Source organism: Embiotoca jacksoni, unplaced genomic scaffold (assembly GCF_022577435.1).
Source record: "Embiotoca jacksoni isolate LCO1_2020_lvr unplaced genomic scaffold, fEmbJac1.0.p SCAF_10, whole genome shotgun sequence".
In the NCBI taxonomy this organism is placed as follows: domain Eukaryota; kingdom Metazoa; phylum Chordata; class Actinopteri; family Embiotocidae; genus Embiotoca; species Embiotoca jacksoni.
In genome coordinates, this window is record NW_027185230.1 from 1,927,915 (window position 1) to 1,945,812 (window position 17,898).

At 39.9% G+C, this 17,898-nt stretch overlaps 2 protein-coding genes across 5 annotated transcripts in view; both read left to right on the plus strand.

Moving 5' to 3' along the window:
• Positions 1-13,136, plus strand: part of cacna1bb (calcium channel, voltage-dependent, N type, alpha 1B subunit, b) — a 173,463-nt gene extending 160,327 nt beyond the window's left edge. For all 4 annotated transcript variants that reach the window (XM_069161397.1, XM_069161406.1, XM_069161424.1 and 1 more), the window contains 4 exons: positions 901-939; positions 3,459-3,717; positions 7,562-7,785; positions 8,860-13,136. In XM_069161397.1, the coding sequence (XP_069017498.1) occupies positions 901-939; positions 3,459-3,717; positions 7,562-7,785; positions 8,860-9,429 (1,092 nt within the window). In that variant the 3' untranslated portion in view covers positions 9,430-13,136. The remainder of the gene's footprint in view (positions 1-900; positions 940-3,458; positions 3,718-7,561; positions 7,786-8,859) is intronic.
• A 551-nt stretch (positions 13,137-13,687) lies between these two features.
• The window catches only part of LOC138205419 (collagen alpha-2(I) chain), a 110,128-nt gene continuing 105,917 nt past the window's right edge, over positions 13,688-17,898 (plus strand). Inside the window, exon 1 of the mRNA XM_069161437.1 lies at positions 13,688-14,323. Within this exon, the coding sequence (XP_069017538.1) occupies positions 14,200-14,323 (124 nt within the window). The 5' untranslated portion in view covers positions 13,688-14,199. The remainder of the gene's footprint in view (positions 14,324-17,898) is intronic.

Below are 17,898 nucleotides of genomic sequence, written 5' to 3' on the forward strand. Positions count from 1 at the left end.
TTACTGTTTTCAGTGTACTGTAATTCTAAGGTCAGAATGTAGCAAATTGCCAGAAAACAACTCTTACAAATCCTAAATACAGATTCACGATTGAATTGTCTTTTTTTGTTCATTTTTAGCCACTATTATAGTATGAGCCTCAACATAGTTTAATAATACACATACAACTTATGACGAAGAAGAACCATTTATTTGCTCTGCTTTGCAACAAAATCCACAGTGGTGGATTGACATCGACAGATGCTCATCAAAATGTAGTCGGTTGAATAGCATCTTGAGAAAAACAGTCAGTGATGCTAATTCTTCACTGTGTCATTAAACCAGAGGACAAGAACTGAATGCAATTAGATGATGTCATTAAAGGACATCAGTCAAACTGCAAATGGTGGAAACCAACATGAAAACAGCCATGGAAATGTGACATTTGTTAGTTTCATCCAGCTGATTTTAGACAAATAAATGGATATGATTCAAAGTCATTTTCAAAATGACTCCGATCAACTTAAACAATCGTGCTCAGGTGATCATGAAATAATTGTGACAGGCCACAGAAATAGAGCCATATATGAGCTCTAATGAACAGGATGTGGGACTAAGTCCAAATAAAGCCCTCCAGTGTGTTTGTTCACTGTGGTGAAAGGTGTCACTTGGATGTTTGTATTTGTTCTTGTAACAACAAGGAAGCTCTTTGGCACAGAGAGATAAACCTAAGGCTATTCGTAGTCAGACATTTTTGTAGTCCGACTTTTCATGGGATTTACTGACATCAAGAAAACACAGACTATCACCAGCCTCACCCTGCCTGAGTCTCTTCTCTCCTCTTCTGTCCTCCCTTTCTCCTGATACCAGTGCTCACTGCTAATGTTTTGCCCACCTCCTCTTGTGTGTGCCGTCTGATAGCGGAGCCACCCTCGCCACGCCCCTGGGACCCACCTGGCAGTATGTACCACCTGTTGTGCCACCTCTCTTTCTTTCTCTCCTCCTCTCGTCCTCTCCCTCTTTTTTTTCTTTCTTCCTTTTGCTCTCATGTCTGTGTTTTGCCTACATGTGCTCCTGTCCTCTCATCATCCTCCCACCGTCATGGACACAGTGACCCTCCTGAAGTACACACTGCTCATCCCATTCAATTGCTGATAGACGCCATACTAGCAACATACAAATTATCCATGAAACATACCCAGATTCCAACCCTGGAGAAGTATTTGTATGTTTATCCGGGGTATGACAAGCACTCTGTCCTGCTTTCCAGCCATTAGACCAGCAGTACAGTACTACACTTTGGTCAAATATGGCTGTGTGTATGTGAGTGTCGTTATAGTGCAGTAGTGTGTAGTTTTCTTTGTGATTCAGTGTGTGATTGTGAAACAAGGTAGAGACAGTACTGCTGCTTTTCTGCTTTAAAGTAAATATTTCCTTCCAACTTCACACTTAAAACCCGCCCAAATTTATCTGTCATTTGTGGCTATGTTCAGTCTTAAAATCTTATTTCTCACACATCAAATGCAAACCAAACAGTTTATCTCTTAAATCTTTGACTTCCCCTCACTTTAAGACTCTTTCAGTCTTAAAAGAAGGACAAAATCTTTCTTTCACTTCACTCTCATCCAGTGACGTGAATGGAAATAGGGAGAATGAAGTTATCTCCTACTAGAATACCATACCATTTATCTAAAAAATACGATTTTAAGACTGCATACTAGATAAAATGACTTTGTAATATAAATATTTTTGCAGTGTTGTGCTATTGTTGTCTCTGACTGTAGCTACAGGCTAAACTGTGAGGTAGGAACAAGAGGAACAGCACAACCACAAATTAACTATTATCGAGTGGGTTTTCAAAGCCTTTTAATATATCATTAAATATATTTATTTTTTTTACACGTTGACCCAGTGGGAGATCAAGTTTAATCATTCAAACAAGAATGAATACTTGTATTTTGATTCTCCATAAACTAGTAACAGAAACCGATACAAGAAATCTGCAGAGTAACCAACAGGTGGGGTGGTAACTTACCTGCAGTTCCAGTTCCCTATCACACCATACCTGGTAGCTGTACTGGTCAGAAAGGTAAGAAATAGGTGGGGTGATTGTCATTGTCCTCCGAGCTTTTATCAGAGCATTTATCCAAGGAAACAAGGTGGGGGGAGGGGGTGTAAGATATTAAAGGAATACGCCACTGTACACTTCTGCTACAATCAGTGAACAATCAGTAAACAATGGACTGTAAAACTACTTGTATATAAAGATGGCACTTGTAGTGACAAACTAAAATGGAAGACAATAAAAGCTATCAGTGCAGCTTTTAGCAGTTACAGAGTGAGGAATTTCCCTCAGGAGCTCTTAGAGGCCGAAACCAGAGAAAAAAGGAAAGTCATTATTAGACACAAACAGTCTTTTGTCACTCCGTATCTTTTAAATGCTGAAATTGCCAAGCATGTGCCAGCAGATTCACCACATACATTTCAAACTTGATAATCAGTTAGTTTTACAGTTACCACTGACAGAAGTGGCAAAAGTATTTTTTTCTCTTGCAACAAAAGCAAGCGAAGTTTAATTTGGTAAGGGTGAGCGTGCCAATGGATACAAAATGTGTATTAAACCTTATTTTACAAAAGGATGAGTGTTTGGAACAAACTGCACACATGGACCCACAATACAGGAGAAAAGTAGCTTACAATGCAATTTGAAATATTTTAATTTTCTGCTGTTTAATGTGACTGTTAGAATTAATTGTTAAATTATAAATCCAAGCTAAATACATTTGTCTTCATCAGCAAACAACAAGCTACTAAACTTCAGGCCAAATTGCTATGTATGAAAATTTCAGTCATTCAGGACGTTATATTTATAATAATTTATTCTAATAATGAAAAATTGATAAATTAAATTTTGGGCAATCTTCTCATTAAGTTATAGAAAACTGTCAGACAGATGTAAACTGACAAAATGTATAATTTACCATATCAGGACTACAGATTTTTCAGAGCTGTAATTCAAGTCGACACGCAATAAGCACTGTTTGAGGCTTACGACAGATTTTCAGTGGAGTACTCCTTTAAATAGAAGTTTTAATAAACATTTAGTAGCTAGTTAAACAAACTTATACTTCTTTGTGAAGTTAAAGATGTTATAAAATGGCACAAAGGCCAGTGTCACACCCCACCTCTTGTCTGTTCAGTAGCAGAGAAGCCTGCTTACAAACTATGTAAGTTCGGTAAAGGTAAGTGTTCCAGCTGTGTCTGAGATATGTGTTCATTCTTCTCAAACTTTTAAAACATCTGTGCTGGAGAAGAACAGGTTGAACGTCGGTCTTTAGACAAAACGTTTCCGTCCACTGGTCGTGTCATTTATCTGTTGTGGATATTTTGGTGATCCAGTACAAGTGATTTGGATAAAACCACCAGTCCCAGTTTTCTGCTCTACTCTCTCATCACGCTTCTCCACGTTTCCCTTTCAGCCGATTGTCGACCTCAGTCCAATTAAACGATCAGCATCCTCACTGACGCCACAGCGCTACCAACAGGAGGCGGGGCTGAGGGACTATGACCTGGAACGCCCCGATCTGGAAGAGTCCTCCGCGGGGCCAGAACAAGTCCAGGGCCAGGACAGGGCCCACCACCATCACCACCACCACCGCTGCCATCGACGCAGGGACAAAGACAAGAAGCAGAAGTCCCTGGACAGAGCTGCTTCAGTGCAGCCATCCAGCACTGTTGGTGAGGCAGACTTCTGGCATGATTGGAAAAGTGATTTTTAAAGGTTTTCTGTTACTAAATATAACAGAAGATGAAACTATATGGTCATATTTAGACCCTCTTAGCGATGCTAGAAAAAATATACTTCTCTTATTTGTTTCACTAAAAAATGGCTGATGATGGTGACAATCATTTTTAACTACTCCCTGGTGTGACGTAAAAGCGGGAAAACAACATTCAGTGTCTAACTTTTGGAAATCAGCATTTGAACCAGGTTTGTTAACTGCCAGCAACTAAACACAGTATTTTTTATTTATTCATCGTCTGTCATCAATAATTAGATTTAACAATCATACTATGATACTGAGCCCCATCGACTTTCTAACAAAAACAAATTAATTTCTGTGAAACATGCTGAGTACTTTAACAGGAGTACACCAAAAAGAATATTTACTTATTGACATTATAAAACATTATGATGCCAGTTGTTTGCAGATCATGGTAGACTGTGAAACACATGCAAAGTCGTAACAATGTTGTTTTTATCCACGCTAACCACATGGCTCCACGAGTGGTGATGCCCATCGATTGTTCATCGCTTTTGGTCCAACTTTAAGATCGATTGTAAATAAAATTTGCACCGATGTTCATGTTCTTGAAGACCCCATGACTTTTCCTCTAGTGCCACTAACCGACTGATATCGGGTGCCATCATCAGGCCATAGTTTTAACTCTCCAAAGGCCCTCCAAATGTTCTATTTTTGCTGCTTATGCCCCGGTTACCCTCATTCTCAGTCAAGCTGTCTGAAGACGATGTCTCTCCGGTAATTACTCCACTATCCTGTAATTATGACTGATTAAACTGCTGTTCAGCAAAGGTTTAGGTGCTTCAATACATCCTGTAGGACTCACCGACGGACATATTTGTCCTCACATACCATTAAAAACTCATCAACAAAGATTTCAAATATTCAGTATAGGGGTCTTTTTCAGGGTGTTGAGAGATTTATTAATATAATACAGCAATATTTATTTATATAAATCAGCAGGGAGAATATCCACGTTGAAACTTGGCATCACTTTAACGGAGCAACAGATAGTAGGCCAGGCTCTGGCTTTCAGATCACTTGGCTGTCTTAACATAGCTGCAGAAATTCCTTATAGGATTAAAGCTCCATGATCGGGTTATGTAGGTGAAGGGTTTTCTGCTCCGCTTCAACCCGGGATTTGACATGTCAGGCTTTCCATCTGATTAACAGCGAGAGTTGTGAGCTTTCATAGGAAAATCTGCTTTGTTGGGGATTTCTTTTCTTCTTTTTTTTTTTTTTTTTTTTTTTTTAATCAGTTGCTCCCTTTTTTCCCTCTGACCTTAACAGTCACATTTATATAAATGTAGCCCGGGCTCTTTATTAAGTGCTGGGAATTCTTATCTATCCATAAACTGAAAAAGGTTGACACACACACACACACACACACACACACACACACATACACACACATATTGAACTAGATGTTAAAAAAAAGTCAGGTTGTGACAGCAATCATCACCTGCTATAAATGATGTCACGTTTCCTAATTCCAGCTGAATTTAGGGGTCATCTGTAAAATCGATTAATGTCTCTGTCCTCAGTGCAAAATATAACAAACCCATTTTTAGTTTTACTTTTTGTGCCAGTCATGCTGTTTAAAGGTGAGACTACTGTGTGGCCAAATTACTAGGTATTTTTAAGATTGGACTAATTTGGTTTCAGTACCGTTAAGAACATGGATGCCAGGAAGATGGAAATTGTGGGTTCTTGATGGGAAAATGCTTTCTGTGTTTGTTATGTTAACATGTTAGCATTCAGTAAAAGGTGAGATTATGCATGAATATCTGAAAAAAATTAAAAACAAATTGTAATAGGCTGAGTTGAGGAGGAGCCAACTGCATAAAATGTCATCTACATAAAAACTGATATTGTACTTTTTCATGATAAGACAGTCTATGAAGACTTTAAACAATGATGGACCCAGAGTAGACCTTTGTGGTACCTCTTAAATATACCAAGTGGAACTTGATTTATGAACATCGGCCCAGATCGTCTGTGTTCAATCAGATAAATGACTTAAACTGGTCAAGAGTAAAAACACTTAATAACTAAATTGTTTTTGAGGTCATACAATTGTGAGCAGGGAGCATTTTCAGCACTTAAGGATTCTCTTACAATTCAGATTACAGAGTCAGTTTACCAGAAACAACAACCCCTTTATTACAAATTTGAACAACTTTTCTTGAGCTTCCCTTTAAATCTTAAATGTCACATATTCCATGAGTACACCGCAAAGAAAGATTTTTAAAATGGCTTCCATAAGTAACAACAACATACGTTTGACCACATAAATGAAGTGATAAAGTGACAATATGATTATCAACTAAGTTGTTTTACATAGTTTCGTAAAATGAACTGAAATCGGAGGCTGTCTTAAAGAAAGGAATTTAGCCTGTGGTGTGATAAACTTTAGAAAATGACCTGCATGTAAAAGTTTAATCAGTTTGTATGACTGGCCATCAAATTTTGCAAAACCACAGATGCAGAACTTGAAGTAACGGCTCTGAAAAACAACAGTACATGTTGAAAGATTTCTTCTCAGTGGAGTGAAGGTCATGGTCAGAGTCTTTGTCTGCTGTCAGTGGTCATCTGCTGGAGTGTTTGGAGCCTGAGAGCTGGTGGCAGGCGGTTTCTTGTGTCGACACTGGAGGGCAGCAGCTGGGCTTTATTGCTGAGATAAAAGGCCACAGCGGACTGGTCCAGCACAGGGATTTATAGCTCCGTCCTGGTGAGATAGCAGAACATCAGCAGCCTTCTCTACATTTATTAAATTGAGACAAAACTGCAAGAGAAAGGGAGTCAGCTTCGGGCCTCGGATCTTGTCACTCTAGAGGCAGATCTGACACGTCAGATTGAGATGAATAGGTTTCTGTGTGTCTGCCATCGTGGTTTTAATCTAAAAACTGGAAGTATTCCAGCACTGAGGAAAGTAATTCCACTACAGTGTACTGCCTCACGCCTCATGTCTAAAACGAAACACATACTGTACATTTAACTTTAATTAGAGCTGCAGTGACATATCATGGCACCGTATTTCTCACTTTGCAGAACACAGAGGTAATATGGATCTCAGTGTCATCTCAGTTTGAGCAGTTATTGAAAATGAGGTTCAATGTCAAGTATGTCTGCTCATACATGAAAGTTCCCTTTGTGTGGTGGAGCAACAATCAAAACATAGAAAGTAAAAGAAAAATAATTATGTGCAAGAAAAAAAAATACAACTAACTGATATAAATTTAAAAATACAATTAGAACCAATTCTATAGTTAAAGAATAAGCAACAATTTATTCTGAATGTAAAATAAAGATGTCTGAAAAATATTGTACAAGATATCGATTAGGAATGTGCAACTGTGCAACAGTAAAGTACATGAGTGCGTAAAAACATTGCTTCATGGGGCTATTAGTGGTCAGAAACGGGTGTCTTCACTCATAAATGATGTTGTAAAATTTGCGGAGCTTCTGCTAAGACTCTTCAGATTGCTGTTGTTAATGAAATGTGATATCATTCTACAAAAATGGAAAAATGAATTAAACTTCAGGTATTATTTCTCTGCCTATAGTGCATAATCTAGTGAAAAGTGGTTTGGTGTTATGGTCATGCAGAGGAACCTGCATTTCTTTCATTGTATGGACTTCGAAGTCAGATCATTTCAGATTTTCTTTTTTTATTTTACTTTTCTAAAATAGGTAATGATGATAAAAGTGACTACTTAACCCTCGTCCATGTTCTCTACCTGCTCCTTCTCATTTTACTCGACGGTACCTTCCTCCAGGTTCGTTCACCGACCCCTCAGCTGACGGCTTGTCCAGAGAACGAGCGCGGGAGCGTGACCGCAGTCGGCCCCACGAGAGGAGGCACCACTCCTCAGCAGGAGAGAAGCAGCGTTACTACTCCTGCGAGCGTTACGGCAGCAGGGAGCAGTGCTACGCCAAGTCAGCCGGTCCCAGTCGATCCACTTCTCCAGGAGAGGGACAGGATTCCGGGCTCCTCAAACAGGTGATCTACCCACCACACTGTATGTGGCTTTTTGACTACACACCCTGCAGCTGGTCACTTTCAACATAGATAGGTGGTCAGTGTAGGAAATGCTGTCTTTTTAATTCATAACACCCCATTTTTGCCAATTTTGGGAAAAAGCAGCAAAACAATTATCCTAAATAGAAGCCAAGGAGTGAAATGTTCAGGAGTCATGAGTTGGATGCAAGCTTTCAGTCCAACTCATCATGGGTTTCACGACTGAAGATCAGGCTGAAGGTTCTGAAAAAAGCAGGATGTGAAGTTGTCTGCAGTAGGTTTGACAAAGCATCTGCAGAAAGATGACAAATATCTGAACCTGAAAAACCTTTATGGATAACATTTTTAGGGGTTTTTGTACTATATTTTGTCTTTACATATTCATATCTCATACGCAACTAAATCCGAGTTCTTTGCTTTTAACATATTTGTGGTTTTTGGAATCATGTATAGTTAAGCATGTCATACAAGAATGTGTACATATTGTTTTAGACTTAATATTGCCAAGATTCAATGGAAGAAGAACTCATTTTTTTTTATTATTATTTTGCTAAAAGCAGCATGTTGGAACTTTAAATGACAGGTTCACTCATACTTACACCTATATTTTAATTGAACTATTATTCGCTGTAATCGTTCTTACTGTCCATACTGGCTGTGAAATCCCCAAACCTTTTAAATGACAAAATGCATTTTACAATTCAGCTGAAGCTAACACCAGTCTAAAGCAGCTAGATTTCGTCAAATCAAGTTACAGTCATTTTCCTGGTGGTAGTGTTTCCTTGCTGAGACAAAAGAAGAAACAGTAACAAAAATAAAAATTTTTACACTTGACATAATTAACTGCAACTGTTGAAGCCTCCTAATAGCTCAAGTCAAAAGCATCTTTGCCAAGAAAGAAGCCTGTAGAGTTACTCTACATTGGAATAGCATTAGAAAGGGGTGCCTGGACAGTCAGTAGGTGAAACAGTATCAGCAACCACTAACAAGAGACTATCCTTCAATTCTGAAGTCCTGCTTTGGCTCCAAAACCCTTTTTATATCTTGTTTCCTCAGCATGGTAGCAGTATGGTTAAAGCCGGCCCAGTGACGCAGCCCTCTGGTTCTAGCACACCGGGCCGCAGTCGGCGTCAGCTCCCACAGACGCCCCTCACCCCTCGTCCTGCTGTGGCCTACAAGACTGCCAACTCCTCAACTCTCCCGTCCGGTGCCAGCACTGCTGCGACAGGGCACCAGACTCGCTTCAGCCGTGGCCTTTCAGAGCACGATCGTTCACTCTGGGGCCACGAGGAGTCCCCAATACCGATCACCCGCATCGGTTCGGACCCTAATTTAAACCGGCAGCAGCAGGGCTCCTCTCAGCAGGCCCTCCTTGAAGAGACGGAGGACTTCCAGGACGCTGTAAGCAGCCACGGAGGGGGACGCTCTGCCAGAACTGCAGCCTCCACCACAGCCTCAGCCTCATACGGAACTGCTGCTGCACCCGTCACTGCACACGCCACGCAGGGCCGGGCGGGGGCCGTGCCGAACGGGTACCACTTCACCCTCGGGGTCAACTCTGCATCCGGGCCTGGGAACAGAGGAACAGGAAGTCTCAGGGAGAGGGAGGAAGATGACTGGTGCTAAAATGGCAGAAAACTTTAGAAAGTTTTGGGTTAGCTTGAACGGGGCAGCTTCGAAGTGCTGCTCAGCGCTCATGTCAGGTCCAGTGAGCTGCTGCAGAATGAGGCCGGTCAACTGATGCAGAAGAGAAGGTGTTGAGGAGAGTAGGAAGTGCTATAAAAGGGATCAGAAATCATTCCAGCTTTGTAGAGTTACTCTCTTTTTAATATAACAACGTCTTTAATGAAATAACATTGACTTTTTCTACCCCCTTTACTTGCACTGAAATTCTAGCACATGTGAAGACCCTTAAGTATTTTGCCTTGGCCAGTAAATTCAGTGGAGCAGAAGACAAAAGCCAAAATCTTCTCATTGTTTGAGAGAAACTATGAACTGTGTTTCAGAATGAGCAGAATTCCTCATTCCTGATATCAACATTACGTTTGCCATAATGGGTCAGTGGAAGGTTTCACACACCAAAGCATTTTCCTCTGTTTTGATAGTTTTCTTCATCAGCTATTACTTCTGGGTTTACACCAAATTTTAGCCAGAGCTGATTAGGAAAACCTTTTTTTTTTTTTTTTTTATGTAGGTCTTAAAATTCTGCCATAACACCCAATGAACACAACAAGTAATCAGACACACAGTAACGTGGTTTAAAACAGGACGAGAGCTGAGTTTTCACAATCACATTTTTGTAAATTGTACCCGATGTAAATGTTTTGGAGTGCACGTAGGGACTCAAACAAATCTTTTCTGACATTAAGTGGCTAAAATACTAAGTGCCTCATTTTCCATGATGTATGAAGATGCAGCCTGGCTTTGGGTCAGAGGGACTTGAATACACAGAACAGGATGTACTCAGCTGAGGGGAAAATTAACAGAACAAAAACTGTGTTTGAATCTAATATAAAGGAGAGAATGCAAACAAAAAAACAAAAACTGAATCTTGTGGTAGGTAAATCCAAATTACAGATCCAAAGTAAGCAATGTAGTGCATGCCAGGGTTGTAAAAAAAATAAGTAGTGTCTGTACTTTTGCTTAAGGATGTGTGGTAAGTATTTGCCTTTCTCTTTCAAATATACTGCCAGTCAGTTGGTAAAAAACTGTCTCTGAATGCGGAAAAGTGCCATTTTTTAAAAGTAATATTCAACAAAAATATTCCAAACACCTGCCTCCTCGAGCATGCAGTATATACAGAATCTCATCTCTGCCATATTTTCCCAAAGTCCATGGGTTTCCTTTTCTTCTCATCTCCTTCCTCTGAAAAGCAGTATTGTGAGAGGGTTTGTCGGCGAGTTGACCTGTGTGATCATCCACAGGTACAATAAAGAGTTGTGTTGTTGCTGCTGACTGTTGACTTAAAGTAGGGCTATGCAACAAGACGACACTTCATCTGCCCTGTAGCTTTACCCTCTGGAATCTCCAGGTTCAGGCTTTAGTGTGACTGCGACCAAATTTTGCATTTATGTATGAAGAGTTGTAAATAATAAATGTGTTATATGATGTACAGTGTAACTGACAACACACACTAAGGCACAAATGGTATCAGAGCTGATATATGTGAATCACAGAGCATTCTGGGGGGTTTGGCAAGTTGACTGCATGACGCCTACTCAGATAGAACCACCCAAAATATAAAACTGTTCTTTCCGGACTTGGGTCAAGTTGTATTTTTTTTAATATAATTTAAGTGTTTTTTAAACTTGCTGGGAGAACCACTTCCTTCAGTGAAAGGTGTTGATGGTGAGTTCTGCCCTCTAAACTCTGCTCCCAACCAGTTAAAACCAACTGGTACCAACAGGTCAGAAACCTAAGGCTTTATTTGTGCCATATTTCATCATTACTAGCCATCAATCTGATAGGCTAGCACAACAAGTTGGCTGCTTTGAACGTCCTCCTACTGTGCTCCACATAACATTTTTGTTATTGTCAACAAATCCCAAGAAAAGACCAGAACCAACATGTGTTAGTGTTGTTCCCTCTCCTCTCTGTGGCTCTGAGCCTAAAGCCCATTTGTTCCTGTCAATATATAATTGAATGTGTTGGAAAGGCTCAGTAATTTCCTCAAACCGCTGGTTACTGTAGTTTTTTTTCTTTTTTTAATGTTCTCATGTCAGAGGAGTAAATCCTGCATTTGTTGGAAACTATTTTCATCTGTGGAATAATATTAAGCGTGTAATACTCCCATCAGTCCACTAGAGGACATTGTGTCAGTGTCTTAAATTCAGATACCAAAAAGTAAATGCTTAGGGTTACAAAAAAAAAAAAGCTCAAATAAGTTATTTTACATAAGTAACGTTAATTAAATCACATGAGTTACTTAACATATATTCAAAAAGCTAAATACGTTACATCCTGTAAGTAATTTACTTGTGTTGGTTAAAAGCTTTCTCACAAACTTGGCCCGTTGAACTCTGGGTGAAATTCCTATTTTTGTATCATCCAACCACCCCAACCTTCCCCTCAAAGACTTTAGCACTCTTTGTACTTCCTCACATGACCTCCTCTAACCCTGCTCATAAATGTGTGTACTTTTCACGCCTGGGCAAGGCAAAACGTGATACTGACACGTTATCTGCTAGAAGACTGACGGGTGTATTACCTGTGGGTTCAGCTCAATGGTTCCTACTGCAGGTGAAAACCCTTAAAACCAGTCACAAATCCATAGTTGGATTTTCTAAACACACTCCCAAACTGCTTGAAGTTTTAGCAAACATGGAGGAAACAGGAACAGGAGTTTGAAAACAAGAAAAAAACAACCTTACCCTTTAAAACACTTAACATGTATGACTGCAGATGAAAGACATTTCTAAATAAATGACTACATTACTGTACTTCAGGCTTTAGATTTAATTGGTCATATTTAAAGTTCATATTTTATTGTACGGATTTGGCATTTTTCTAAATTTTTAGGGGTCTAACTGAAATACAGACCTCGATACTCACTGTTTTGTCCTGGCAAGTTTATGAATGTGAAAATTATTTGCAACAATCCAAGTCTGATTCTTTCCCCATGTTTTGTTTGTCTCATAAGTGTGCAATCTATCTGATGGATCTGGCAGGAGGCATTTTAGACTTTAAAGCAATAAGGTCTAACTATGGGCATGGCTCTGTTCTTCGTCAAGGTAACAGTAGGTTGCTTGTCGTCTCGTTGTAAGTTGCCATATTGGAGCTGAGATTGGTGTTCATCTTTACAGTACATTTGGGGAAAATAAGATCCTACATCCTCAAACCTCCAGTGAGCCCGACGTGAACAGGGTGCCGAGTTTTCCTCCTACACTTTTATATGGCTGCCTCCTCTGGACGTGTCCTGTTTGCATGTTCTGAAAAGAAAATGTGCATGTGCAAAAAAGAAAAAAATGAAAAAAAGAAATACAGGTATTGTTTGGCTTCATTAAGTCCATGATTTGTACAATTTGTTTCCTGGTTGTATTTTCTGATGATCTAAAACACAGTGTATTGGTTTCAGGTAAAAGAAAAGAATAAAACAAGCTTGAATAACATTTTCTCAGAGAACCACCAAAGTGGAAACACGGCTCGTTCTCAGAAAAGAGGTTCTGGAGTGGCTGAATCCTTTGCTGCCTGATCTGTTACTTGACTGTCTCTCCCATAGTCATTTTGACGGTACCTATACATTTTGTATGAATATAAGTCCTTGAATAAAGAGGTATGACTATGAAATTGCAACATGTATATATCTGAAGATTGGAGTGTGTCTTGACTGGGTTTGGGATTTGATAGCATTTAATTAAATCTGATTTCTGTATGGAAGCCCCATTTTCCGATTGAATGTTGTTGGGTGCAACTTTCAGTTTTTTTGTTTGTTCAGCTAAATGGCTGTTTGTATATATATATATTTTTTGTTTTTGTCAAAGAAAAAGAAGGTTAAGAGAGATTCACAGGGGCCCCTCTGAGGATGTGTGTGTGTGTGTGTATGCTCGTATGTACAGTGTGTAAAAATCATGTGCAAAAAAACCCCAATTGTTTCTGAATGATAGTGTGTTAAAGAGTTTTAGTGTTAGTGTGAGTTAATTATTACATATTAATCCTCCTTTCTTGTTCACAAACTCAGATGTGTGTGCGCATAGTATTAATCGTTTTAAAAATGTAGTTATTTTTTATTAGTTTTTGTCATGAATGATAATGACATTTGATCAAACACAACTGATCAAAAGTATTATTTTACGAATTTGACTTTATACATTTTTATGGGGATTGGGTGCCGTAAGGTGTTGATATGTTTCTTTGCCTGGGGCCCCCTACAGTCTAGGATCGCCACTGGTTCTGGTTCCTACTTTTACCTGTGTTGTGCTTTGTGTTCTGAATTGAGAGCCCAGACTACATCGGATTAGACGCGGGTGATGAAAGGTCTTAATGTTTCTTGGTCGGTGTAAAAAGCCAATCTCTCCAATCAAACAATGCAGGAACAAGTGGGAGACAGACTTTAAAACCAAACGGGTGGAGGCCCTGCAGGATTTTAATTGGTCTGCATTAAAAATCAAGGGGGCGGGGCTTCTGTTGGCTCGTTTGGCGCCTCGGTGATGTGATGCAGGAGGAGAGAAGCTGCTGCAGGCTGAGGCTGAAGAGGAGGAGGAGGAGAGGTGAAGAGGATGACAAGCAAGATACTCTACTCCACTCCTGCTTAAACGACACACTTCATGAGGAATTTAAGTGCCGTTCAACGATGTTCCTCACGTTGACTTTTGTTTGACCGAAGCAGGTTTTTCAGAACACACGCGTGCACTTTGCATATGTTTAATCCCACACTGCAAAGGCGATAAAACGGGAAAGATGTTGCTGAGGTTGTTGAAATGGACAGTTTGCCTCCTCGCGCTCCTGAAGACGAGCACTGCCTCACCTGACGACGCGCCGGTGGACTCCGGAGGCGAGTCCGGTTCCGGGATGCTGCAAACAGGTAAGAGTAGAGTAAACACCTGTGGAGCCTCTCGACGGTTGGAGTAAAATATCAGTGCAGAATAAATATGATACTCGTTTCATGGCATGATTTTTAATCATTTAAAGTTTGGCAAAACTCCTGTGACTGTAAAGTTTACTCTTTTGCTTTCAAAGTGGAAACTCATTGCTTATTTGTGTTTAAATAAAGACCTTACCTGTACACAAACAAATAGGTTAAGACCCCCCACCTTTGCTTTTGAGTGACAGGCATTCAGAATTAAATATTTCCTGTACCTTTAAGCCAAATGAGCACAGTGATAAAGGGCTTCAGGGTTTTTAACAAAATATTTAATTAGTGTACATATACTTGCGCATATATACGCGTTTCTTCCAGAACTGAGCCCTGAAATAATCACCAAATCCCCCTTTTATGTGACATAAAACCACTATTGGAAAACCACCAATCTGTGAATTTCTGCTGTCTTCACCATCCTCCGTTAACTGTGATTTTCCCCAGTCATCAGCATTCGCTGATGCAATAATCACAAGGCGCATCCCCGTTGAAGGTACTTTAAACCAGCAGGACAACAGCAAGCTGACACATTAATCAGGTTTCATCTTCTGGAGCACATTACATCATTTGTCCTGTGCCGTTTGGATCCAGATGAAAAACTTCCACTTCTCATCTGCTGCTCCCCTGACACTATGCAGCTTCAGTTTCCTCTCATCGCTCTTAATTTAGGGTGAGTGTGAGCCCAAAGCACTAGTTGGCTGAGAGAATAACTTTGCCTGGCAAAGACTGCGAAGACTAAACTGAGACCACAATGAAACAATATGGCTATGTTCACTGCAGGCCAATTACATTTAATGGCTTTATTCAATTACATCACCAGCTTGTCAAAGAAGAAAACAGTAATTCATACTTTTTTTTAGGGCACATTTCTATTTCAAATTAAAAGCCTGCTGATATTTATTCTACATCAACAGGTTTTCTCATAAATGTGAAGCCCTTAAAACCTAAATCTGAAATATGTGATTAATGCTCTTAAATGTGTGAAATGTATCACTGACTCACTGTATCCAAATAGAGACACAAATGGATATATTTTGCTGCTTTCTTGCTTATCTGTGTGGACCATTAATATCTTGATCGATCGAGAAACACAAACAGTTCGGTTGACATTAGACACATTTCATCTTCACACTTTTGCATGGCCCAAATAAGATGTTTGGACTTGCTGGATACATCACCCTCACAAAATGTCTTTAGTTTGCAAAAAAAAAAAGTGGAAACTGAAGCCAAAAGTCATCCACAATTATTAAATCACATGGAATGCTTTTATTGTGCCAAGCAGACTTAGTTAATCAAAACATTGTTCTCCAGAACCAGCCCTGTTGTCCCATCAGTGCTCCCATTGTCTGGATCTTTGTTTTGTCAGTGCTGTTGATACAGTGACAGCGGTGCACATGCTGTAGGATTATCTTGCGTTTTTGAGCTGTTTAATCCATCCAAAGACATGTGGAAATTGATCTGAGGCTGAACCTCTGCCAGGCGCCCCGAGTATGTCATGACTGGATTCCGCAGCGTTACATGTTGTTTGTCTCCAGTTTAGGTTTTTATCACATTTTCTGTCATCTGTATGTTAGAGCCACACAGGAGAGCCAAACAGAGAGAGCAGCTGAGAGTTTGTATTAGACCAGTGAGGTGACACACGGGCCCTGCAGCGTGATCATTGAGTCCAGCCTGTTGAATGTTTTCACTGTCTTATCATTGTCACTGTACATGGCAAAGTGTGAAAGCTTTGTTCAGACTAGGTACCACTGAATGGACTGATAGTTATGTAATACGGTCGTGATAATCTCCTTGTGTTTCCTCTGTAACGGTTGGGCTTCCTCAGTTAATTCTGCCATGCTCCGTGTAATTAAGCTCATTTGGGAATTTGAATTCGGCCAATACAGTGAGTCAACACCTGAATATGAGGCAGCACGTACTGTAAGTGGTAGCACTTTTATCCATAGCCAAATGCCGATTATCTGAAACAACGTGGTATTATGGAGCTCTCTTTGGTTATTTACGACTTGTACTACTTGAGCAGTGAAAACTAAAACTAATAGAAAGTTATTGGACACCATAATTTCTAAAAGATAGTTGTGACCAACTTGGACCAGTCATCCTGTCAATCTGGTATCATGCCAAAGCATGTAATACACCCATCAGTCCGCTGGGGGATTCCTTGTCAGTGTTGCGTTTTACCACGCCTAGGCGTAACAAGTAACATACCTTAAATTTAGGCACCAAAAAGCATGTGGTTAGGGTTAGGAATATACGTTACGTATTAAGTTATGTAAATTTAATATGTTACTTTGTGTATGTAACTTGCATTGCTTAAAGGAAATCCAGTGGCCTCCCAGATGATAGTCATGTGTCCTCCTCCTTCAACCCTGGTCATACATGCATGTACTTTTCATGCCGAGGTGAGACACTGACACGGGGTCCTCTAGTGGACTGATGAAGGTATTACATGCTTTAGCGTGATCCCAAGTTGCGGTTCGATTGCAGTCTGTAGACGGTCAGAGTCATGAATCTTAATCTGATGACAGGCTCAAGACTGAAACTACATAAAACGAGTGCAAGTGGACAACAAAGATAACAGGACTCCAGGGACATTTCAGACGAAGTCATCCACCGAACCATCCTCAGCGTGTGTGACACTGGTCTATGATGTGATCTACTGTAGCTGTTTGTTCTGGTATAACACCACTGATTTAGAGATAGAACATGTTTCTCCACTTTCAGTTCAGACAGCATTTTCAATTTCTTTACTAAGATGAATCAATTTCAGGTAACTTGGAAAAAAAACTTCATCCTCCAACATAACGGTAATACAAACTGTAATTGCACTTTAAGGAAAAGATCAGAAGAAAGAGTGAACAGGAGAACCCCTTTAACACCCTCCACTGTGACGTGTTGCACAACAGTCGCTCAACTCCGTATCTGAACCCTCTATGACTGCAGTAAATCACATGTACTGTACATGACACATTCCTTTTACTCGGATTTGATGAATTACCTTCATTCACTCAATGATGTTTAACCAAAAATGTCTCTGCAGTTGATGTATCTGTTCTACAAAGATATTATTGTCAAAGCAGCTCGGATTAGACTTTGAAGTATGGACCTTTCAGACCAGTGTTAAATAGATAGCAATGTAGAGACCTATAATCTTATCTGAGATGAGTCTGTAAAGGTCTCACCTACTTTTTACCCCAACAAATATGGGGCAGAGCAATTGTAATTTAGTTTACCTAATGGTCAGGTTCCCCGAACAAATGTCCAGAAAATCATCGAAAAATTAAATGTAAATTAATGTGTTCTTTCATCCTCTACTATTTCAAATTTGGAGGGCAAATCACAGCAAACAGTTGGTTTTACTAACTATCCAGTTGGCTGACATTCACCCCTGTATTCAGCTATTTGGTGTTACTAAAAGACAGGCGGTCAAGTTGGGGAAAGTCCTGTGTAAAATGTGATGGACATGCTCCACTCAGATCTCATGTTTTGTGCCACCAGACTGGGAGCTCTGGTGAATGTTT